General features: G+C 42.0%; 1 protein-coding gene across 3 annotated transcripts in view; it reads left to right on the top strand.

Annotated features, from left to right (window-relative positions):
- The first annotated feature begins 1,185 nt into the window (after positions 1-1,185).
- The window catches only part of LOC106608480 (circularly permutated Ras protein 1), a 39,960-nt gene continuing 15,036 nt past the window's right edge, over positions 1,186-26,109 (top strand). Inside the window, exons 1-16 of one of the 3 annotated variants that reach the window (XM_014206409.2) lie at positions 1,186-1,251; positions 1,425-1,664; positions 4,075-4,281; positions 6,029-6,184; positions 6,483-6,575; positions 6,817-6,917; positions 7,324-7,536; positions 8,179-8,229; positions 12,584-12,673; positions 23,020-23,171; positions 23,331-23,412; positions 23,599-23,723; positions 24,142-24,226; positions 25,492-25,598; positions 25,729-25,838; positions 25,953-26,064. In XM_014206409.2, coding sequence (XP_014061884.2) covers positions 4,245-4,281; positions 6,029-6,184; positions 6,483-6,575; positions 6,817-6,917; positions 7,324-7,536; positions 8,179-8,229; positions 12,584-12,673; positions 23,020-23,171; positions 23,331-23,412; positions 23,599-23,723; positions 24,142-24,226; positions 25,492-25,598; positions 25,729-25,838; positions 25,953-26,064 — 1,514 coding nt within the window. In that variant the 5' untranslated portion in view covers positions 1,186-1,251; positions 1,425-1,664; positions 4,075-4,244. Of the gene's footprint in view, positions 1,252-1,345; positions 1,665-4,074; positions 4,282-6,028; positions 6,185-6,482; positions 6,576-6,816; positions 6,918-7,323; positions 7,537-7,558; positions 7,580-8,178; positions 8,230-12,583; positions 12,674-23,019; positions 23,172-23,330; positions 23,413-23,598; positions 23,724-24,141; positions 24,227-25,491; positions 25,599-25,728; positions 25,839-25,952; positions 26,065-26,109 lie in introns of those variants that run through there. The other 2 variants (XM_045721451.1, XM_014206412.1) reach the window with 2 other exon arrangements.

The following is a 26,109-nucleotide window of genomic DNA, read 5'->3' as shown; positions in this document are numbered from 1 at the left end:
ATACAGGATAGATGGAGTTTTGTTGATGCTGAGAACAAGATGATGTTTTTAAATAACATTCTTAGAATGTCCTCTGAATGTTACTAAAGTTCCCGTGTTTTTTTTCTATTAACAATTTGAAAACATTAGTTTAAATAGAACCATGACGAAAACACTACGCTGACAATACTGAAATTCCCACAGAAGACCGGTGTTTAACATTCTCTATTGAGAACCTTTCCAATGTCAAACCAGTTGGAGAAAGTTCCGAGAACATTAACAAACATGTAATTGATTGTAACCATTCCCAGAATGTTGTGGGAGCTCTTCCTAAGCTCTAAGAAACATATGGTTCTCAGAACGTTATGTGCTAGCTGGGTAATTGTGACGTTCTTGAAAATGATCGGACCAAGGCGCAGCATGAGTATAGTTCCACATATTTATTTAAGTGAAACTAACAAAACTTACAAAGACCGTGAGGACGTCGTGCCCAAACACACTAACAATCAATCAATATCCCACAAAACACAGGTGGGGAAATAGCTACCTAAATATAATCCCCAATCAGAGGCAACAATAAACAGCTGCATCTAATTAGGAACCATATCAGCACCAACATAGAAATAGACATACTAGATCACCCCCTAGTCACGCCCTGACCTACTACACCATAGAGAAACAAGGGCTCTCTATGGTCAGGGCGTGACAGTAATAACTTAGGATATTTGCATACAGGTTTTGTTTTCCTTGATCATTCATTTTAAGAGTTTGTCCTGAGAATAAATTGTTTCAACAAAATGTTATATGCATGTATATAACAACATGTTTGATGTTTTATGTATATTTGTATAGACTACACCTAATAGAGAATTGAAGAGGCATTTGAATTTCATTGAATTTCACAAAATTCAAATATTTTTGTTCCTTTAATTCGAATTTCAATTCTGTATAATGTTTACTACTTCAAATTAAATTCAAATTCAATAATTTCATTTGAATTTATGAGACATTCTCAATTAAATTCTGAATAGAGCACAACCCTGTAGTCTAAAGTGTTCCACCATTTTCTTGTTGTTGTGGTGAGCTGCCTCTGATTGTGGCTTCTCTGACGCATACTGTGCTGCTAGATGTTTGAGTGTTATGGTTTGTGTTCTGGTTATGGCTCATTAAAGATCTGTATCTGGTCAAAGTCCACTCTTAGGTGAAGGGGTTGGCCGGTGGAGAAATTAGAAAGAGAGAGAGTGAGAGAGAGAGAGAGAGAGAAGAGCGAAGGTGAGAGAGAAACTTAGGTAGAATGGTTTGTTGTTTGATGACAAATGTGAGGGTAGGGTGAGAGAGAAAAAAAGGGACATGGTAGTAAAAAGCTGAGGTGGAGAGAAATAACTGACACGTCTTCTCTTTCCTCTCTTTCTCTCTTTCTTTCTCTCTCTTCCTCTTTCTCTCAGGCACAGTGTATTTGGTTTCTTGAGTTTCTGTTACCACCCTCAACACTGATCGGTTCACTTCCTGTCACACACACACTCCTACACACATTTACATACACACACGCAACGTCACACAACACACACAAGCAGAACATGGTGGTTTAGACCACAAATACACACACAGAGTTGGCTGGACAGACAAACAGACAGACAGGAGGACCGGTTCCTTTCTTTCTAGAAGTTAACCCTTCTACAACACAGGTACCTATGCTTTTCTTTTTTACATAATGTTCTCTAACACAACATTTTCTAACATAATGTTGTCTAAACACATCACATTTTCGAAACATCATGATCTCCTATTGATACTGTAGCAGGTGTTTACAGAGGTTTTTAATACCCGAGACACAACAAGAATGTCAGCTATGAAGTAGTGTGACATTATACTCCGGTATAACAAAGACAGACAGAGAGAAAGACAAGGTTCTGAATGCTTTAGATCTGCATTTAAACACACCAGGCTAGTTACTAATACATTAACTGTTGAATATAAATAGCCTTGTTTTTTTTAGGTTTTTTTACATAACGTTTCACAATTGTGGAAGTTGTATCTCTCTCTAGGGGATAATCTTTCCACAATAAAGTTTTCAGATATGTGTAATCTAAGATATTCATTCCTCTCTGTTTTAGATACAGTACAGTGAACTATCACAAAACTTAGCAAAAAATATGTTCTTCCTTTTTTTTGTAAAGATTACATTTAGTGTGAAATTAGATCATAGTTAATCTCATGTCTATAACCACGGTGACAAGTTGACACCAGGAAGTGACAGTATCACACTTAAAGAGAAAAAATTAACTTCTCATTTTGAAAATGGCTTATTGTGGCATCGATATAAGTCAGAAAGATTGATTCTAGTGTGAAAATGTACTACAAAAATGTAAATAGGATCATTTTAGTCATAAAATCAGTCTCATCCAAAACTGAGATTAGCAAGATGATAGGATTAAAGGGTATGTCATAGAATGAAGGGTACCATAACAGTTTTCCTTGGGTTGGGTTTATTTCAATCCTGCCCACAGCTGGCAGCACCCAAGTAATCGTCAATTAGGAGTCTAGCTGCATGTGACCCTATTGCAATGCCCATGGTCAATTTGGTTTGACATTTGATATCCCTATGGGGGCTAGTTAAGGACCATCAGTAAATTGCACAATGTACTGTGGGACAGTATTTTAAAAAGATCAATAACTCCAAATTTCAATGATTTAAAAACCTCAAACAAACTACAGTGCCTTCGGAAAGTATTCAGACCCCTTCACTTTTTCCACATTTTATTACATTACAGCCTTATTCTAAAATGGATGAAATTGTTTTTGCCCCCTAACCAATCTACACACAAAACCCCATAATGACAAAGCAAAAACAGTTTTTCTGACAATTTTAAAAATGTATAAAAATACAAAAACGAGAAATATCACATTTACATAAGTATTTAGACCCTTTACTCAGTACTTTGTTGAACCACCTTTGGCAGCAATTACAACCTTGAGTATTCTCTGGTGTGACGCTACAAGCTTGGTACACCTGTATTTGGGGAGTTTCTCCCATGATTCTCTGCAGATCCTCTCAAGCTCTGTCAGGTTGGATGGGGAGCGTTGCTGCACAGCTATTTTCAGGTCTCTCAAGAGATGTTCGAATCGGGTTCAAGTCCAGGCTCTGGCTGGACCACTCAAGGACATTCAGAGACTTATCCCGAAGCCACTCCTGCGTTGTCTTGGCTGTGTGCTTAGGGTCGTTGTCCTGTTGGAAGGTGAACCTTCGCCCCAGTCTGACGTCCTGAGCTCTCTGGATCAGGTTTTGATCAAGGATCTCTCTGTACATTGCTCCGTTCATCTTTCCCTCGAACCTGACTAGTCTCCCAGTCCCTGCTGCTGAAAAATATCACCACTGCATGATGCTGCCACCACAATGATTCCCTGTCGGGATGGTGCCAGGTTTCCTCCAGACGTGACGCTTGGCATTCAGGTGAAAGAGTTCAATCTTGGTTTCATCAGATCAGTGAATTTTGTTTCTCATAGTCTGAGAGTCCTTTAGGTGCCTTTTGGCAAACTACAAGTGGGCTGTCGTGCCTTTTACTGAGGAGTGGCTTCTGTCTGGCCACTCTACCATAAAGGCCTGATTGGTGGAGTGCTGCAGAGATGGTTGTCCTTCTGGAAGGTTCTCCCATCGCCACAGAGGAACTCTGGAGCTCTGTCAGAGTGACTATCGGGTTCTTGGTCACCTCCCTGACCAAGGCCCTTAGCCACTGATTGCTCGGTTTGTCCATGTAGCCAGCTCTAGGAGAGCCTTGGTGGTTCTAAACTTCTTCCATTTAAGAATAATGGAGGCCACTGTTCTTGGGGACCTTCAATGTTGCAAAACAGGAGAACATGATAGAACCATGAGGAAACCTGTAGGAAACATTATGCTGATGTACTGAAATTCCCACAGAAGAACGTAATTTCTTAAGGGGTCACTCATAACTCATCTCTCTCTCTCTTTAAAAAAAAAATTGTATTTAACCTTTATTTAACCAGGCATGTCAATTAAGAACAAATTCTTATTTACATTGACGGCCTCTCTCCACCCCACCCACCCCCACCCTCCCCTCTCTCCCCGTTCTCCCCCAGATGGAATTTGCCTGCAGTCACGTAGTGTGTAACTGGAACCCGGAAGGGAGTTTAATGGGGGGGGTCAGATGTGATGGGGTCAGGTTTGAGTGTGTACCCCTGTAGTCCTCCAAGTGAGGGGGGGGACTACAGATCCAGGTGTAGCCATCAGACTGTCTGTCACAGAGCACATGTACGACAACCGTATCTCAGTCATCCCTCAGCAAGGTAATGTACAGACATGGTATCGGCTCAACACACATACAAACTGCTGCTGCTGAGAGAGCCACTCAGTTTCACACTCAGAGGAAATATCTGTGTGGGGTGAAGAGGTGTGAAGGTGTCAGCCGTAGGAAACTTCACATACACTGGCCTAGATGATTTCTTATCAGCTCTGACTGCAGTGTCACCGTGTTCAAAGACACACCTCATCATTCACACACACAATTGAGCTCCATGTAGCTAAGAATGATGATGATGATGAAGATGAGGATGGTGATACTATTGATGATACTATTGATGATACTATTGATGATATTGATGATGATACTATTGATGATGATACTATTGATGATAATACCATTGATGATGATACTATTGATGATTTTGATAATGATGATACTATTGATGATTAAACTATTTATGATGATGATATTTATGATGATACTATTGATGATATTGATGATGATACTATTGATGATATTGATGATGATACTGTTGATGATATTGATGATGATACTATTGATGATATTGATGATGATACTATTGATGATGAAACTATTTATGATGAAACTATTTATGATATTGATGATGAAACTATTGATGATGATGATACTATTGATGATGATACTATTGATGATATTTATGATGATACTATTGATGATATTGATGATGATACTATTGATGATGATACTATTGATGATGAAACTATTGATGAGGATACCATTGTTGATGATACTATTGATGATGATACTATTGATGATGATACTATTGATGATGATGATATTTATGATGATACTATTGATGATATTGATGAAGATACTATCGATGATGATACTATTGATGATATTGATGATGATACTATTGATGATTATACTATTGATGAGGATACTATTGTTGATGATACTATTGATGATACTGTTGATGATATTGATGATGATACTATTGATGATACTATTGATACTATTGATGATGATGCTATTGATGATGATGATATTTATGATGATACTATTGATGATATGGATGATGATACTATTGATGAGGATACTATTGATTATGATACTATTGATGATGATACTATTGATGATGATACTATTGATGCTATTGATGATAATACTATTGATGATATTGATGATGATACTATTGATGATATTGATTATGATAATATTTATGATGATAATATTGATGATATTGATGATCATACTATTGATGATGATACTATTGATGATATTGATGATGATAATATTGATGATGATACTATTGATGATAATACTATCGATGATATTGATGATATTGATGATGATACTATTGACGATGATACTATTGATGATAATACCATTGTTGATATTGATGATCATACTATTGACGATATTGATGATGATACTATTGATAATGATACTATTGATGATATTGATGATGATACTATTGATGATATTGATGTTGACAATATTGATGATATTGATGATGATGATATTTCTGATGATACTATTGATGATATTGATGACGATACTATTGATGATGATAATATTCATGATACTGATAATAATATTGATGTTGATGGTGATAATATTTGGTATTTTAGGGTATTTTATTAGGATCCCTGTTAGCTGTTGCGAGAGCCTCAGCTACTCTTCCTGCGGTCCACACACAAAACATGAAACATGACTTAATACAGAACATTAATAGACAAGAACAGCTCAAGGACAGAACAACATCAATAATATTGATGATGGTGATGTTTGTTTCCTTGCTTCAGAGCCAGGACTAGTGCCTCCACCTTTGCCCCCTCGACGGTTTGAGTCTCAGAAGTACCCCCGACGCACCTCTCTGCCTCCCCCACCTCCCCCTCTTTCCTCTCTGCCTCCCCCACCTCCCCCTCTTTCCTCTCTGCCTCCCCCCCTACCAGCCCGAGGTGAGTATTTGGTTTGTTCTGAATTGATTCCACAAGCATGTGTTTCTGAATACAGCCCTAGTTGTTGGTTGGGGTAAGATGTATTGTAGGCTATAGCGGTGTATGCATGGTTCAGTGGTTATTACTATGCTGGTTGTTACATATCTGGGTCTCATCCTGTGTGTGTGTGTGTGTGTGTGTGTGTGTGTGTGTGTGTGTGTGTGTGTGTGTGTGTGTGTGTGTGTGTGTGTGTGTGTGTGTGTGTGTGTGTGTGTGTGTGTGTGTGTGTGTGTGTGTGTGTGTGCGTGCGTATTCTCAGGTGCTGAAGGCCAAGGAGAGCAGAGCATCAGATTGAAGGCTAATGTTAATGTTCTCTCTCTCAGCGTTGGACGACTCGTAGATATCAGTAGAGGTGAGTGTATGCATGGTCACATATACACACACACACACACACCCAGTGGAGGCTACTGAGGGGTGGACGGCTCATAATAATGCCTGGAATGGAGTCAATGGAATGGAATAAAACACATCAAACACTTGGTTTCCACGGTGATACCACTCCATTGACACCATTCCAGCCATTATTATGAGCCATCCTCCCCTAGGCAGCCTCCACTGCACACACCATAATTCTCTCTCCGTCTCCTCCACAGCATCTGGCATCCAGACTACTCAGTGTCCCGTGATGCGCTGTGGGAGATGTAGTGCTGCCCTGTCTTCCCTGAGTTCTGTACAGAATACACAGGAAACTGCCGTGAGTTTACTCTCTCTCTGTTGAAAAGGTTTAGACTCAAACTGCAGCATTGTCTCACACCTCGACACATCTCTTTCTCCCTCTCCCTCTCCCTCTCTCTCTCTCTCTCTCTCTCTCTCTCTCTCTCTCTTTCTCCCTCTCTCTCTCTCTCTCTCTCTTTCTCCCTCTCTCTCTCCCTCTCTCTCTCTCTCTCTCTCTTTCTCTCTTTCTCTTTCTCTCTTTCTCTCTTTCTCTCTTTCTCTCTTTCTCTTTCTCTCTTTCTCTCTTTCTCTCTCTCTCTCTCTCTCTCTCTCTCTCTCTCTCTCTCTCTCTCTCTCTCTCTCTCTCTCTCTTTCTCTCTCTCTCTTTCTCTCTCTCTCTCTTTCTCTCTCTCTCTCCCTCTCTCTCGCTCTCTCTCTCTCTCTAGGTGTGGCTGTGTGAGTTCTGTGGTCTCCAGAACACCCTGTCTACTTCAGGTCCCGGGACTGGTTCCAAGTTGGGCTCCAGGGTTAGAGGGGCTCCTAGAGGGAGAGATGTGATCTACCTCCCCCTTCAGACTGACCAGGACTACGAGAACCTGGAGGATGTGATGGTGGTCTTCTGTGTTGATATATCTGGGAGCATGAGTGTTACCTCTGAGGTGTGTAGTCTGTCTGTCTGGGAGCATGAGTGTTACCTCTGAGGTGTGTTGTCCGTCCGTCCGTCCGTCTGTCTACAAACTAAGGCTGTACCTCATTCTGTATGTCTGTCTACAAACTAAGGCTGTACCTCATTCTGTCTTTCCGTCTACAAACTATGGCTGTACCTCAATCTGTATGTATGTCTACAAACTAAGGCTGTACCTCATTCTTTATGTCTGTCTACAAACTAAGGCTGTACCTCATTCTGTCTTTCCGTCTACAAACTATGGCTGTACCTCAATCTGTATGTCTGTCTACAAACTAAGGCTGTACCTCATTCTGTCTGTCTGTCTACAAACTATGGCTGTACCTCAATCTGTATATCTGTCTACAAACTAAGGCTGTACCTCATTCTGTCTGTCCGTCTACAAACTATGGCTGAACCTCAACCTGTATGTCTGTCTACAAACTAAGGCTGTACCTCATTCTGTCTGTCTGTCTACAAACTATGGCTGAACCTCAACCTGTATGTCTGTCTACAAACTAAGGCTGTACCTCATTCTGTCTGTCCGTCTACAAACTATGGCTGTACCTCAATCTGTATGTCTGTCTACAAACTATGGCTGTACCTCAATCCCACTGCATCTATATTCTCTTCCCAGGTCACCCCAGGGAATGCTATGAGGTCAGCAACCTATGTCTCCCGACTACAGGTACTTATGTTTGTCCCAGTGTTCTTACTTCAGGTTCTGTATCTGGAAACTGAGGGTCTACTAAAGGAGCTGAAAGGTGGAGCAAAACATTTAAAATAAACCACAATAACTAATGTAAAATATACCGTGTACAGTCGTGGCCAAAAGTTTTGAGAATGACACAAATATACATTTTCACAAAGTCTGCTGCCTCAGTTTGTATGATGGCAATTTGCATATACTCCAGAATGTTATGAAGAGGGATCAGGTGAATTGCAAAGTCCCTCTTTGCCATGCAAATTAACTGAATCCCAATAAAACATTTCCACTGCATTTCAGCCCTGCCACAAAAGGACCAGCTGACATCATGTCAGTGATTCTCTCGTTAACACAGGTGTGAGTGTTGACGAGGACAAGGCTGGAGATCACTCTGTCATGCTGATTGAGTTCGAATAACAGACTGGAAGCTTCAAAGGAGGGTGGTGCTTGGAATCATTGTTCTTCCTCTGTCAAACATGGTTACCTGCAAGGAAACACGTGCCGTCATCATTGCTTTGCACAAAAAGGGCTTCACAGGCAAGGATTGCACCTAAATCAACCATTTATTGGATCATCAAGAACTTTAAGGAGAGCGGTTCAATTGTTGTGAAGAAGGCTTCAGGGTGCCCAAGAAAGTCCAGCAAGCACCAGGACCGTCTCCTAAATTTGATTCAGCTGCGGGATCGGGGCACCACCAGTACAGAGCTTGCTCAGGAATGGCAGCAGGCAGGTGTGAGTGCATCTGCATGCACAGTGAGGCGAAGACTTTTGGAGGATGGCCTGGTGTCAAGAAGGGCAGCAAAGAAGCCACTTCTCTCCAGGAAAAATATCAGGGACAGACTGATATTCTGCAAAGGTACAGGGATTGGACTGCTGAGGACTGGGGTAAAGTCATTATCTCTGATGAATCCCCTTTCCGATTGTTTGGGGCATCCGGAAAAAAGCTTGTCGGGAGAAGACAAGGTGAGTGCTACCATCAGTCCTGTGTCATGCCAACAGTAAAGCATCCTGAGACCATTCATGTGTGGGGTTGCTTCTCAGCCAAGGGAGTGGGCTCACTCACAATTTTTCCTAAGAACACAGCCATGAATAAAGAATGGTACCAACACATCCTCCGAGAGCAACTTCTCCCAACCATCCAGGAACAGTTTGGTGACGAACAATGCCTTTTCCAGCATGATGGAGCACCTTGCCATAAGGCAAACGTGATATCTAAGTGGCTCGGGGAACAAAACATCGATATTTTGGGTCCATGGCCAGGAAACTCCCCAGACCTTAATCCCATTGAGAACTTGTGGTCAAATCTCAAGAGGCGGGTGGACAAACAAAAACCCACAAATTCTGACAAACTCCAAGCATTGATTATGCAAGAATGGGCTGCCATCAGTCAGGATGTGGCCCAGAAGTTAATTGACAGCATGCCAGGGCGGATTGCAGAGGTCTTGAAAAAGAAGGGTCAACACTGCAAATGTTGACTCTTTGCATCAACTTCATGTAATTGTCAATAAAAGCCTTTGACACTTATGAAATGCATATAATTATACTTCAGTATTCCATAGTAACATCTGACAAAAATATCCAAAGACACTGAGGCAGCTACTTTGTGAAAATTTATATTTGTGTCATTCTCAAAACTTTTGGCCACAACTGTATATAGGTTCAGAACTTTTGTGAAACATCACAGCACAGTTGAAAAATATATGCCAAATATAAATCAAAACTGGATGGTGTTCAGAGATAGATGGGAGGGGTTGATTGGAGCTGAAGGATGGGACAAAAAAACAACACGTAACTAATGTAAAATGTATATAGTATGTATAAGCTGGAAGTGTTGTCTATTAGTTTACTCCAATTAAGGGAGGGGTTGTAGGGGTAGGGGAAAATAATAATACATTTCAAAAAAGTATATATACAGTATATTGTTTAATTATTTTTTTATTTCACCTTTATTTAACTAGGCAAGTCAGTTAAGAACAAATTCTTATGTACAATGACGACCTACCAAAAGGCAAAAGGCCAACTAAAATTCATTAAATAAATATATAGTACAAAACACACATCACAAGAGAGACACCACAACACTAAATAAAGAGAGACCTAAGACAACATAGCAAGGCAGCAACACATGAAAACACAGCATGGTGGCAACACAACATGACAACATGACAGCAAAACAACATGGCAGCAACAACATGGTAGCAACACAAAACAGGGTACAAACATTGTTGGGCACAGGCAACAGCAGAAAGGGTGTCACGGTTATCGTCGGTGAAGGAGGACCAAAATGCAGGACTGTGTTTGTTCATTTTGAACATTTATTAAATCAAAATGAACACAAAAACAACAAAACGAACGATCCACAGACAGTCTGGCAAGGCACAAGGCTAAACACAGAACAATTTCCCACAAATAAACACACCCAACTAATATAGGACTTCCAATCAAAGGCAACACACTACAGCTGCCTTCAATTGGAAGTCCACCCCAATTAACTCTACATAGAAACACACTTACTAGACTACACATAGAAATACATAAACATAGACCATAAACCAAAAACCCGGAAATACTAAATCAAACACCCTTTTACCAAAACACCACCCCGGACCACATAAAACAAATACCCTCTGCCACGTCCTGACCAAACTGCAATAACAATTAACCCTTATACTGGCCAGGACGTGACAAAGGGCAAAAAGGTGGAGACAACAATACATAATGCAAAGCAGCCACTTTATACTGTGTGTATATATATATATATATATATATATATATATATATATATATTTAAACTAATATGCACAGTGGGCTCCAAAATTACTGGCACCCCTGACTGGCAATGCACAAACAATACTTTAAAAAATATAAACAATATAATTATATAGATAAACTCAAAATACCATCATGTGAGAAATACTGTACTTTATTAATTTCACAATGGAAACCACCAAAATAATTTATTGATGTAATTAAAAATCTATGTCCTCCAAATCAAGGTTTCACAATTAATGGCACCCCTACAGATTATTGTAAATAACATCTATCAAAATTATACCAGGAATTTAATTTCACTTATTTAAGTCTTAAGGAACTATATTGAGCCAGGGAGGGAGGGAGGCTGAGGGGTATAGAGAGAGGGAGGGAGGCTGAGGGAGGGAGGGGTATAGAGAAAGGGAGGGAGGGTTGGAGGGAGGCTGAGGGAGGGAGAGAGGCTGAGGGAGGTGAAGGAGGCTGAGGGAGGGAGAGAGGCTGAGGGAGGTGAATGAGGCTGAGGGAAGGAGAGAGGCTGAGGGAAGTGAAGGAGGCTGAGGGAATGAGAGAGGCTGAGGGAGGGAGGGAGGCTGAGGGGTATAGAGAGAGGGAGGGAGGGTTGGAGGGAGGCTGAGGGAGGGAGGGAGGGAGGCTGAGGGGAGGTGATGGAGGCTGAGGGAATGAGGGAGCCTGAGGGAGGGAGGGAGGCTGAGGGGTATAGAGAAAGGGAGGGAGGGTTGGAGGGAGGCTGAGGGAGGGAGGGGTATAGAGAGAGGGAGGGAGGGTTGGAGGGAGGCTGAGGGAGGGAGGGGTATAGAGAGAGGGAGGGAGGGTTGGAGGGAGGCTGAGGGAGGGAGAGAGGCTGGGGGAGGGGAAGGAGGCTGAGGGAATGAGAGAGCCTGAGGGAGGGAGGGAGGGAGGCTGAGGGGTATATAGAGGGAGGGAGGGAGGCTGAGGGAGGGAGAGAGGCTGAGGGACATGAAGGAGGCTGAGGGAATGAGAGAGGCTGAGGGGAGGGAGGGAGGCTGAGGGGGGTGAAGGAGGCTGAGGGAATGAGAGAGGCTGAGGGAGGGAGGGATGGAGGGAGGCTGAGGGGTATATAGAGGGAGAGAGGGAAACAGGTACAGCTGTGACACAAATCATACATTCTTTTTAATGTATGATTTGTCTCTGACTCATATTTCAAATGGTGTCACCTAATTACTTAACCACTTTCCTCTGTGTGTCTGTTGGTGACACTGACATTCTAACATTCTGACTCAGTAAAACTCAGCAAGCACTCACCTCTTGTTGTGCCATATCAACATAGAGAGACAAAGAAGCTAAGAAGCTAAGGACTAATTTTGGAGCCCACTGTATATATATATATATATATTTCTAAAAATGTATATATATGGGGATTGGAAATGATGCAGACAATTACATTGAGCCACAATCTATTTGCAATATTAAAGCTGATCTACCTCCTAAAAAGAAAAGACTAGTCTATTTCAGATGGAACGCAGAGTCTAGAAACGTAAAAGGCTAGAAGGCTTCTATTAAAATGAATGAATATGTCAATGCTCTTCTCTCTCTCTTTCTGTAGAGTATTCAGGATGCCCTCCAGAGGGCGCTGTCCTCTCTACTTAAGACTTCGCCTCACCGCCGAGTCGCCATTGTTACCTTCAATGACGAGGTATTGATTGATCTATTGATTGAAAAAATTGAACGAGGGAGTGGATTTGGAGGGAGGGAGGGAGGGAGGCTGAGGGCTATAGAGAGAGGGAGGGAGAGAGGGTGGGAGGGAGGCTAGGAGGCTGATGGGTATAGAGAGAGAAGGGGAAGGTTGGAGGGAGGCTGAGGGAGTGAAGGAGGGTTGGAGGGAGGCTGAGGGGTATAGAGAGAGGGAGGGAGGTTTGGAGGGAGGCTGAGGGGTATAGAGGGAGGGAGAGGAGGGAGGGAGGGAGGGAGGGAGGGAGGGAGGGAGGGAGGGAGGGAGGGAGGGAGGCTGAGGGGTATAGAGAGAGAGAGGGAGGGTGGGTTGGAGGGAGGCTGAAGGAGGGAGAGAGGCTGAGGGAGGGAGGGAGGCTGAGGGAGGGAGAGAGGGAGAGAGGGAGGGAAACAGGTACAGCTGTGACACAAATCACACATTTTATTATGCATGATTTTTCTCTGACTCATATTTGAAATGGTGTCACCTAATTACTTAACCACTCTCCTCTGTGTGTCTGTTGGTGACACTGACATTTTAACATTCTGACTCAGTAAAACTCAGCAAGCACTCACCTCTTGTTGTGCCATATCAACATAGAGAGACAAAGAAGCTAAGGACTTATAATATATGACACATAATCCCATCTCTATTCCTTTTTTTATGCAGTTTAAGACAAGAGTTATAAAAGTTGTATTACTAACTATGTGCTCTACGAAGATTTAGAATAATTAGTATTTAAATTATTACAATTATTTAAATTAATTATTATCAAAGGCCCAGTGCTGTCAAAAACGTGATTTCCTGTGTTTTATATATATTTCCACACTATGAAGTTGGAATAATACTGTGAAACTGTGAAAATTATGATAATGGCCTTTTAGTGTAAGAGCTGTTTGAAAAGGCTGCCAGAAATTCTTGCTTGTTATGAATGGGTAGTGTTTTGGACCGCCTGACAACATCACCAGGCAGTATAAGTTAATAGACCAATAACAAAGAGAGTTTCAAACCTCTCTTGCCAATAACAGCTAGTGTTTAGGTTACAGATCCCTCCGATTAGGCCTGGCGAACTCAGACCACTCCCAGACAGTCCAAGCAAAATTCTTGATTGAGAAATTGCTCTTTGTTTAAGAAGCTATTTTTGTTTCTTTTTTTGAGCATTTGAAAACAATCACAGTAAGGCACTTTAATTGTTATCCAGAACTTATTTGATAAATTGGATAAAAACAGCTGCATTGGACCTTTAAAGTTTAAGATAAGGATGAAGAGTGTTATGTAGTACTTGCAGTTGAAACGACAGTGTATGATACCATCTGTGACATTGTGTCAGCTCTAGATGTTCCTACGACAAGTATCGCGTCACATTGTCTCAGACTGGAAAACCCCTGGCAGCCAGTTGTGTATGACACATATTTTGTGAATAGTAGTAGTGTAATTGAGTTATGACAAGATAACCTATTCTGTACCATAACATTTAGCTATCAACAACAGAGTTATGACAAGATAACCTACACGTTTTTGGTCACAGGTCCAGGAATGGCTTAAGAATTGCAACATTTACTTAGAACAGTGGTTCCCAAAATGTTTACAGTCCCGTACGTCTTCAAACATTCAACCTCCAGCTGCATACCCCCTTTAGCACAAGGGTCAGCGCACTCTCAAATGTTGTTTTTTGCCATCATTGTAAGCCTGCCACACACACACTATACGATACATTTATTTAACACAAGAATGAGTGTGAGTTTCTGTCACAACCCAGCTCGTGGGAAGTGACAAAGATAATAATAATCAATCATTTTTCTCTTTATTTAACCCATCTTACATATAAAACCTTATTTGTTGATCAAAAACTGTGAATAACTCACCACAGGTTAATGAGAAGGGTGTGCTTGAAAGGATGCACATAACTCTGCAATGTTGGGTTGTATTGGAGAGAGTCTCAGTCTTAAATCATTTTCTACACACAGTCTGTACCTGCATTTAGTTTTCATGCTAGTGAGGGCTGAGAATCCACTCTCACTTAGGTACTTGGTTGCAAAGGGCATCAGTGTCTTAACAGCACGATTTGCCAAGGCAGGATACTCTGAGTGCAGCCCAATCCAGAAATCTGGCAGTGGCTTCTGATTAAATTCAATTTTAACAGAACCACTTGTTGCAATTTCAATGAGGCTCTCTTGTTCAGATATCGGTAATGTGGACTGGAGGCAGGGCATGAAAGGGATAACAAATCCTGTTGTTTGTGTCATCCGTTTTGTGAAAGTACCTGCGTAATTGTGCACCCAACCTACTCAGGTGCTTCGCTACATCACATTTGACATTGTCCATAAGCTTGAGGTGATTTGCACACAAGAAAATCATACAATGATGGAATGACCTGTGTGTTGTCCCTGTTAATGCAGACAGAGAAGAACTCCAACTTCTTAATCATAACCTCAATTTTGTCCCGCACATTGAATATAGTTGCGGAGTAAGATTCAGATCATTCAGGCGAGAAAAAACATCACCCAGATAGGCCAGTTGTGTGAGAAACTCCTCATCATCATCAAGTGAAAATTATGGTCAGTAAAGAAAACTTTAAGCTCGTCTCTCAATTTAAAAAAAAGTGTCAATACTTTGCCCCTTGATAACCAGCGCACTTCTGTATGTTGTGAAAGTGTTACATGGTCGCTGCCTATATCATTGCATAGTACAGAAAATACACGAGAGTTCAGGGGCCTTGCTTTAACAAAGTTAACCATTATCACTGTAGTGTCCAAAACGTCTTTCTGTCACGATCATCGTAATAATTGGACCAAGGTGCAGCGTGAGTAGCGTTCCACATCTTTATTATAATGTGAAACTTAGAAAAATACAAAAACAATATATTAACCAACGAAACGTGAAGACAGTGAAGTGCAAATAGGCACCTACACAAAAACAAGATCCCACAAACACAGGTGGGAAAAATAACTACTTAAATATGATCCCCAATTAGAGACAACGATTACCAGCTGCCTCTAATTGGGACTCATACAAAACACCAACATAGAAAAAGAAACTAGAACCCAACATAGACATAGATATACTAGATCACCCCTTAGTCACGCCCTGACCTACTACACCATAGAGAAACAATGGCTCTCTGTGGTCAGGGCGTGACACTTTCAAGCTGTCAGGCATTCCTTTGGCAGCAAGAGTATCTAGTTGGATTCTGCAGTGTAGCCAAGTGGCGTCGGGAGCAACTGCTTGCAGTTACCACTCCACTATGTCTCCCTGTCATGGCATTTGCGCCATTAGTACAGATACCAACATAAGCAGCAGCTACCTTTGGACCGTTAGTAATGGTTAATGTGATTGGATGTTAATTATTTGACTAGACTAGCTGTATTTGACATTATGTTGATATTTCACTGAACACTAGATGGTTTAATTACATTTTTGGCAGTGAAACTAGGCTACTCAGGCGAGAAAAAAAATAACAAATACTGGGTGATTTGAAAAGTCATAGTCAATCAATCAATAATATAATAATTATTTTAGCAAAAATGTTTCTCTTTAATTTACAATCTGTAGAAGCTATGAGAATAGAAAGGGTCAGTACTTTTGTGAAGCATCCCAGCACAGTTAAATATATGGCAAATAGAAATCCAAAATGGATGGTGTTAAGAGATAGATGGGAGGGGTTGAATGGAGCTGAAGGGTGGGACTAATAACAACAAGATAACTAATGTAAAACATACGGTGTCTGTAAAATGTATATCGGTTCAGAAATTGTGTTAAATAGAACAGTAACAAATAGAAACTTGATGGACATCAGAAGTAGAGGAAGGCCAGGACTAAAAACAAACAAAATATAACTATTGTAAAATGTGTATAGTATGCATAAACTGAAGGTAGAAGCCTAAGTGTTATTGTTTATTAGTTTACTTCAATTGGGGGAAGGGTGGTAGGGTTTGCAGGGAATAATAAAGGTATATTCTTAAAAAAGTGTGTGTATGTATGTATGTATGTATATATATATATATATATATATATATATATGTGTATATGTATGAATGTTTATGTATATACAGTCGGCTCCAAAATTACTGGCACCCCTGACTGGCAATGCACAAACAATACTTTAAAAAATAAAAAACAATATAAATATAGAGATATACTCAAAATACCAACATGTGAGAAATAATGTACTTTATTAATGTTTCAATGGAACCCACCAAATCATGTATTGATTTAATTAAAAATCAATGTCCTCCAAATCAAGGTTTCACAATTAATGGCACCCCTACAGATTATTGTAAATAACATCTACCAAATTTAAACCAGGAATTCAATTCCACTTATTTAAGATTTAAGGAACTATATTGAGCGATTACATCACTTCCTATTTCACTAGGGTATAAAAATGAGGTAACACACATGCAATATCCCTTTGTCATCCATCCCCATGAAGAAATCAAAAGAACTGGCAGTTCAAAAGAGACAGATGGCTGTAGACCTTCATAAATCTGGTAATGGCTACAAGAAGATCCACAAACGATTGAATATACCACTGAGCACTGTCAGGGCAATTATTAAAATATTAAAAAGATATGGAACAGTTGAAAACCTCACGGGTAGAGGACACAAATGCATTTTACCCCCCAGGATAGGGAGGAGGATGGTAAGAGAAGCAACAAAATCCCCAAGAATCACTTTGAAAGAATTGCAGGCCTTGGTGATGGGGTCTCCACAAACACAGGCTCTTTGGAAGGGTTGCAAGAAGAAAACCCTTTCTGACCCCAAGACACAGGCGGAAGCGCTTGGAGTTTGCCAAACGTCATTTAAATTATGACTGGAAGAAGGTGCTCTGGTTGTCACGATCTGTTTCACCTGTCCTTGTGCTTCTCACCACCCCCTCCAGGTGTCGCTCATCTTCCCCACTTATCCTCTGGGTATTTATACCTGTGTTTTCTGTCTGTCTGTGCCAGTTCGTCTTGTTTGTTCAAGTGTGAGTGATGGTTTCTGATAATGGGCCTCTGTACGACTATGTAGATATTCCATAAAAAATCTGCCGTTTCCAGCTAAAATAGTCATTTACAACATTAACAATGTCTACACTGTATTTCTGATCAATTTGATGGTATTTCCATGGACAAAAAAATGTGCTTTTCTTTTCAAAACAAGGACATTTCTAAGTGACCCCAAACTTTTAAATGGTATGTATGTACAGTTGAATAAGGACATTTACATACACTTATGTTGGAGTCATTAAAACTCGTTTTTCAACCACTCCACACATTTCTTGTTAACAAACTATAGTTTTGGCAAGTCGGTTAGGACATCTACTTTGTGCATGACACAAGTAATTTTTCCAACAATTGTTTACAGACAGATTATTTAACTTATAATTCACTGTATCACAATTCCAGTGGGTCAGAAGTTTACATACACTAAGTTGACTGTGCCTTTAAACAGCTTGGAAAATTCCAGAAAATGATGTCATGGCTTTAGAAGCTTCTGATAGGCTAATTGACATCATTTGAGTCAATTGGAGGTGTACTTGTGGATGTATTTCAAGGCCTACCTTCAAACTCAGTGCATCTTTGCATGAAATCATGGGAAACTCAAAAGAAATCAGCCAAGACCTCAGGAAAAACTAATTGTAGACCTCCACAAGTCTGGTTCATCCTTGGGAGCAATTTCCAAACGCCTGAAGGTACCACGTTCATCTGTACAAACAATGGTATGCAAGTATAAACACCATGGGACCACGCAGCCGTCATACCGCTCAAGAAGGAGACGAGTTCTGTCTCCTGGAGATGAACGTACTTTGTTACGAAAAGTGCAAATCAATCCCAGAACAACAGCAAAGGACCTTGTGAAGATGCTGGAGGAAAAAGGTACAAACGTATCTATATCCACAGTAAAACAAGTCCTATATCAACATAACCTGAAAGGCCGCTCAGCAAGGAAGAAGCCACTGCTCCAAAACCACCATAAAAAAAGCCAGACTACGGTTTTCAACTGCACATGGGGACAAAGATCATACTTTTTGGAGAAATGTCCTCTGGTCTGATGAAACACAAATAAAACTGTTTGGCCATAATGACCATCATTATGTTTGGAGGAAAAAGGGGGAGGCTTGCAAGCCGAAGATCACCATCCCAACCGGGAAGCACGGGGGTGGCAGCATCATGTTGTGCGGGTGCTTTGCTGCAGGTTGACTGGTGCACTTCACAAAATAGATGACATCATGAGGCAGCAAAATGATGTGGATATACTGAAGCAACATCTCAAGACATCAGTCAGGAAGTTAAGGTTTGGTTGCAAATGGGTCTTCCAAATGGACAATGACCACAAGCATACTTCCAAAGTTGTGGGAAAATGGCTTAAGGACAACATAGTCAAGGTATTGGAGTGGTCATCACAAAGCCCTGACCTCAATCCTATAGAAATTTTGTGGGCATAAATGAAAAAGCGTGTGCATGCAAGGAGGCCTACAAACCTGACAAACCTGGGCCAACATTCACCCAACTTATTGTGTGAAGCTTGTGGAAGGCTACCTGAAACGTTTGACCCAAGTTAAACAATTTAAAGGCAATGTTACCAAAAACAAATTGAGTGTATGTAAACTTCTGACCCACTGGGATTGTGATGAAATAAAAGCTGAAATAAATCATTCTCTCTACAATTATTCTGCCATTTTACATTCTTAAAATAAAGTGGTGATCCTAACTGACCTAAGACAGGGAATTTTTACTCTGATTAATTGTCAGGAATTGTGAAAAACTGAGTAAATGTATTTGGCTAAGGTGTATGTAAACTTGAGACTTCAACTGTACATATAAGTGTCTTATATTGGCTGAAAGCTTAAATTCTTGTTGATATAACTGCACTGTCCGATTTAAAGTAGCTATTACAGCGAAAACATGTGATTGTTTGAGGACGGCACCCCACAACAAAATATTTTTCCACCGGCACAGGTTTCATACATTCCCATATAACGATTAAATATTCACTTACTTGTTGAAAATCTTCCTCTGATTTGTCATCCAAAGGGTCCCAGCTATAACATGTAGTATTGTTTTGTTAGATAAAATTCTTCTTTATATCCCAAAAAGTCTATTTAGTTGGCGCCATCGATTTGAGAAATCCACTCGTTCAACTTGCAGAGAAAGGAATCTGAAAATCTACCCCTAAACTTTGTTTCAACAAGTCAAAATACATTTCTATTTACCCCTCAGGTACCCTAAAATGTAATCAAACTATAATATTTCTTTCAGAAAGAAGTATGTTCAATAGGAAGCCGATTTTAGCAGGTGTGTAATGTCTTCATGGCACGCGCAAACACAAATTTGTGTGCGCCATCATGCTTGAAGTTACAAGCCTGAAACCTTGGACATTGACTGCTGACACCCTGTGGAAGACATAGGATCCAGTGAGCTAATTGTCAATATTACCTTTCTCTTGCATTTCTAAGAGGATTGTCTCAACAACAACAAAATATTCCGGTTGGTTTTTCTTTTCTCCTACCATATCTATTGTGTTACATTCTCCTACATTATTTTAACATTTATACAAACGTCAGTGTTTTCTTTTCAATGGCACCAATTATATGCATACCCTGGCTTCAGGGTCTGAGCTACAGGCAGTTTACTTTGGGCACGTCATTCAGACAGGAAGTGGAGAAAAAAGGGGCCTAGCCCTAACTTACTCTGTATCATAACATCTAACTATCAACAACAGAATTACGACAAGATAACCTACTCTATACCATAAAATCTAGTTAACTGCAACAGTGATGTTGATTTTTGAATAATTTTATTTTTATTGCATACAATGCTCTGCCGGCTTTTTCTTCGAGTGCATTCACTGCCATATTAAAGTTTCCCGATGCAGATATGGTCAGACCAAGGTATGAGTCATGTTTTGTGTGTTCAATGATGGTGTTGTTCAGGGTGAATTTATATTTGTGTTTCTGACATCTGTTTCAGTTGTTTTGTGGGGGGGGGAATCATGATTTTTATTTATTTTTTATTTACTGCCAGGGCCCAATTATGGTAATATTGCTCTATAATGTCTTTGGTTGGTGATAGAAGAACCAAATCAGCAGCATATAGCAGGTAATTTACCTCTGTGTCAAATAGTGTGAGTCCTGGGGCTGGAGAATGGTCCAACATGTCTGCTAATTCATTGATATAAATGTTGAAAAGGTCTCCTATCTATCTATCTATCTATCTATCTATCTATCTATCTATCTATCTATCTATCTATCTATCTATCTCTCTCTCTCTCTCTCTCTCTCTCTCTCTCTCTCTCTCTCTCTCTCTCTCTCTCTCTCTCTCTCTCTCTCTCTCTCTCTCTCTCTCTCTCTCTCTCTCTCTCTCTCTCTCTCTCTCTCTCTCTCTCTCTCTCTCTCTCTCTCTCTCTCTCTCTCTCTCTCTCTCTCTCTCTCTCTCTCTCTCTCTCTCTCTCTCTCTCTCTCTCTCTCAACAATCAGTTATTTGATTGTTTGCCACACCCACTGCCAGCATTGTGAGCTCCAATTGTAGGCTATGCACTTGTGATTTAAAACAATCAAATCAAAGTTTATTTGTCACATGCGCCCAATAGTGCGGGGAAAAAAAGGTGTGTGTGTAGGTAATGTTTTGTTCCCCGAGCCACTTAGTTATCACTTTTGCCTTATGGCAAGGTGCTCCATCATGCTGGAAAAGGCATTGTTCATCACCAAACTGTTCCTGGATGGTTGGGAGAAGTTGCTCTCGGAGGATGTGTTGGTACCATTCTTTATTCATGGCTGTGTTCTTAGGCAAATTTGTGAGTGAGCCCACTCCCTTGGCTGAGAAGCAACCCCACACATGAATGGTCTCCGGATGCTTTACTGTTGGCATGACACAGGACTGATGGTAGCACTCACCTTGTCTTCTCCAGACAAGCTTTTACCCGGATGCTCCAAACAATCTGAAAGAGGATTCATCAGAGAAAATGACTTTACCCCAGTCCCATTAAAAATGTAATCTGCTGAGTTTGGTGGTTTCGTGGAGATGCTGGAGATTGAACCCAGGTCCTCATTCAAGCAACCATTGTAATTTATTGTTGATGTGGACACCAAGGAATTTGAAGCTCTCAACCTGCTCCACTACAGCCCCGTCGATGAGAATGGGGACGTGCTCGGTGCTCCTTTTCCTGTAGTCCACAATCATCTCCTTAGTCTTGGTTACGTTGAGGGATAGGTTGTTATTCTGGCACCACCCTGCCAGGTCTCTGACCTCCTCCCTATAGGCTGTCTCGTCGTTGTCGGTGATCAGGCCTACCACTGTTGTGTCGTCAGCAAACTTAATGATGGTGTTGGAGTCGTGCCTGGCCATGCAGTCGTGGGTGAACAGGGAGTACAGGAGGGGAATGAGCACGCACCCCTGGGGAGCTCCAGTGTTGAGGATCATTGTGGCAGACGTGTTGTCTTCCCTGTGGCTCAGTTGGTAGAGCATGGTGTTTGCAACGCCAGCATGGTGTGTGCAACGCCAGCATGGTGTGTGTAACGCCAGGGTTGTGGGTTTGATTCCCACGGGGGCCCAGTACAAAAAAATGCATAAAATTAAATGTATGAAATGTATGCATTCACTACTGTAAGTTGCTCTGGATAAGAGCGTCTGCTAAATGACTAAAATGTAAAATGTAAAAAATGTGTTGCTACCTACCCTCACCACATGGGGGTGGCCCGTCAGGAAGTCCAGGATCCAGTTGCACAGGGAGGTGTTTAGTCCCAGGATCCTTAGTTTAGTGATGAGCTTTGAGGGTACTATGGTGTTGAACGCTGAGCTGTAGTCATTGAATAGCATTCTCACATAGGTGTTCCTTTTGTCCAGGTGGAAAAGGGCAGTGGGGAGTGCAATAGAGATTGCATTATCTGTGGATCTGTTTGGGCGGTATGCAAATTGGAGTGGGTCTAGGGTTTCTGGGATAATGGTGTTGATGTGAGCCATTACCAGCCTTTCAAAGCACTTCATGGCTACGGACGTGAGTGCTACGGGTCTGTAGTCATTTAAGCAGGTTGCCTTTGTGTTCTTGGGCACAGGGACTATGGTGGTCTGCTTGAAGCATGTTGGTATTACAGACTCAATCGGGGACATGTTGAAAATGTCAGTTTGTGGCTACATCATGCTCTCAGGTGTACTATTTTCAATCATTTTATGTATTTCTGTATAGACAGGAGTAATTACATCATTTTGACCAATTTTTATTAAATTGACTTTTGGGGAAGCTTAGGTTCCTCTCGCCTATGTTTGTACCTACTAACCTGCCTACTTGTTGCATCTATTTTTTATTGTTATAATCATTTTCCCTCCCTCCCTCTCTCCCGCCCTCTCTAGGTAGTAGTGTATGGTGATGGTTCAGGTGTACCAGTCTCTCTGAGGGACTGGGCTCTTGTTGATTATGACTACCTGAGACAACAGGGTCAACAGTACAACACTCCACACTGTATAGCTGAGAGCTACCAACACCTCTCACGGAGAGTCAAAGAGTGAGTCTGTCTGTCTGGCTGGTTCTCTGTCAGTCTGTCCATTGGTTTCTGTCTGGCTATTTGTTCGTCTGTCTGGCTGGTTGACTGCCTGCCTGTCAATCTGTATGTCTTATTAAAACTATCTCTCTCCCCTTTCTAACTATCTCTCCATCTCTCCAGGTTGCGAGAACACGGGGCTACAGCGTTGGGTCCTGCAGCCTTGGTCTCCGTTGCCATGGCGTCTCGATTCGTGGGGTCAAAGGTCAGTCAGAGCTGAGCGGTCCATCCAAAAGCAGTTCACTTCCGGTATCACAACCAAATCAGATGCCTCGTTGAAATTCTGACAGCCTATCAGACACCATGTCTCATTTATGTCAACTCCTATATCATTGTTATGACCAGTTATAACCTCTCAGTGTTCTGTGTTCTGTGATTGGTTGACCTCTAGGTGATCTTGTGTACAGACGGGCGAGCTAACATCGGATTGGGTGAGATGGAGAGTCCCGCCCCTTTCTCCTCCCCCCAGTCACCTTACTTCTACAGACAGCTAGCCAACGAGGCAGCTAACAAAGGGTTAGTGTACCCCCTAACTAGCTAACAGAGGGTTAGTGTACCCCCTAACTAGCTAACAGAGGGTTAGTGTACCCCCTAACTAGCTAACAGAGGGTTAGTGTACCCCCTAACTAGCAAACAGAGGGTTAGTGTACCCCTAACTATACCAGTGGTAGCTAACAGAGGGTTAGTGTACCCCCTAACAAGCTAAGAGGGATAGTGTACCCCCTAACTAGCTAACAGAGGGTTAGTGTACCCCTAACTATCCCAGGTGGTAGCTAACAGAAGGTTAGTGTACACCCAAAAACCTCCATGTACACCAAAGTACAATGCACCCCCAAACATCCAATAGCTTATCACAAAACTCCTCAGGTTGACTGTGTATTCCTTCACTCTGCAGGGTGATGATTGATCTGTCATGTATTTTCTGTTTCTGCAGTGTGATAGTTTCAGTAATGACCTTTGAGGGCACAGACTGCAGGTTGGCTGAGGTGGGACTACTGGCTGACCAGACTGGAGGAAGGGTGAGACACACACACACCCTCTCCTCTCACCTCACCTCTCCTCTCCTATTACCTTACCTCTCCTCTCCTCTCACCTCTCCTCTCCTATTACCTTACCTCTCCTCTTACCTCTCCTCTCCTCTTACCTCTCCTCTCATATTACCTCTCCTCTCCTATTACCTTACCTCTCCTATTACCTCTCCTCTCCTATTTCCTTACCTCTCCTCTCCTCTCACCTCTCCTCTCCTATTACCTTACCTCTCCTCTTACCTCTCCTCTCCTCTCCTCTTACCTCTCCTCTCCTCTCCTCTTACCTCTCCTCTTCTCTTACCTCTTCTCTTACCTCTCCTCTCCTATTACCTCTCCTCTCCTATTACCTTACCTCTCCTATTACCTCTCCTCTCCTATTACCTTACCTCTCCTCTTACCTCTCCTCTCCTCTCCTATTACCTTACCTCTCCTATTACCTCACCTCTCCTCTTACCTCTCCTCTTACCTCTCCTCTCCTCTCCTCTTACCTCTCCTCTCCTCTCACCTCTCCTCTCCTCTCACCTCTCCTCTCACCTCTCCTCTCCTATTACCTCTCCTCTCCTATTACCTTACCTCTCCTCTCCTCTTACCTCTCCTCTCCTATTACCTTACCTCTCCTCTACTATTACCTTACCTCTCCTCTTACCTCTCACCTCTCATATTACCTTACCTCTCCTCTCCTATTACCTCTCCTCTCACCTCTCCTCTCCAATTACCTCTCCTATTACCTTACCTCTCCTCTCACCTCTCCTCTCCTATTACCTTTCCTATTACCTTACCTTACCTCTCCTCTTACCTCCTCTCCTATTACCAACCTCTTACCTCTCCTATCCCCATCTTCCTCCTACTCCTGTTCTCATATCTCACCTCTCTCTCCTCCTCTTCTCTCCTCCTGTTCTCTCCCCCTCCTCCTGTTCTCTCCCCTCACCTTTCTCTCCTCCTCCTGTTCTCTCCCCTCATCTCTCTCTCCTCTCCCTCCTCCTGTTCTCTCCCCTCACCTCTCTCTCCTCCTCCCCTCTTCCTCCTCCTGTTCCCACATCTCACCTCTCTCTCCTCCTCCTCCCCTTCCTCCTGTTCTCTCCCCTCCCCTCCTCCTCTTGTCTCTCTATTCTCCTCCTCCTCCTGTCTCTCTCTCCTCCTCCTCCTGTCTCTCTCTTCTCTTCCTCCTCCTGTCTCTCTCTTCTCCTCCTCCTCCTGTCTCTCTTCTCCTCCTCCTCCTGTCTCTCTTCTCCTCCTCTCCTCTTTCACCTGAACAGGTGAACATAGTAAACATTGGTACTGTAGCAACAGAGATCCAGTCAGCTCTGGCCGACAACATCTTAGCGACGGGCGTCACGGCAACGTTACTAGCAGCTGACGGCATGTGAGTATGACTTCTTTCAGGGTGAAGTATCACACACAAACACACACCTTGTGTGGATTTCACTCACAAACTCAATGCTCTTAAGTCAGCCATGAAAACATTGGTCATCCTTCACATCTGTCTCCCCCAGGTATTTTCCCTATGAGGAGTGTAACCACTGTCTAGTAAGGGATATAGGGAACGTAACAGAAGGGGTGGAGATCACCTTTCAGTTTGCCTGCAAGCCTGATAGTACAGAGAGTGAGTGAAAACACACACACCTAAATTCGCACACGAAGACGCATACCCTCTCCCAGGATCCCTTAAGAGGTCACTTTGTGTGTGCATGCGTGCGTGTTTGTGTCTGTTGTACAGGTTTCATGCGTAGAGACCGACTACCGTTCCAGCTACAGCTGTCCTTCACCACCAGAGATCAACAGAAAGTAACACGCATCATCACTGAACAGAGACGGGTTACAACCAGCAGGTAACACACACAGACTAACACACGCAAGCACGCACACATACACAC

Source organism: Salmo salar, chromosome ssa07 (assembly GCF_905237065.1).
Source record: "Salmo salar chromosome ssa07, Ssal_v3.1, whole genome shotgun sequence".
NCBI lineage: Eukaryota > Metazoa > Chordata > Actinopteri > Salmoniformes > Salmonidae > Salmo > Salmo salar.
This window is presented reverse-complemented; position numbering and strand designations above follow the sequence as displayed.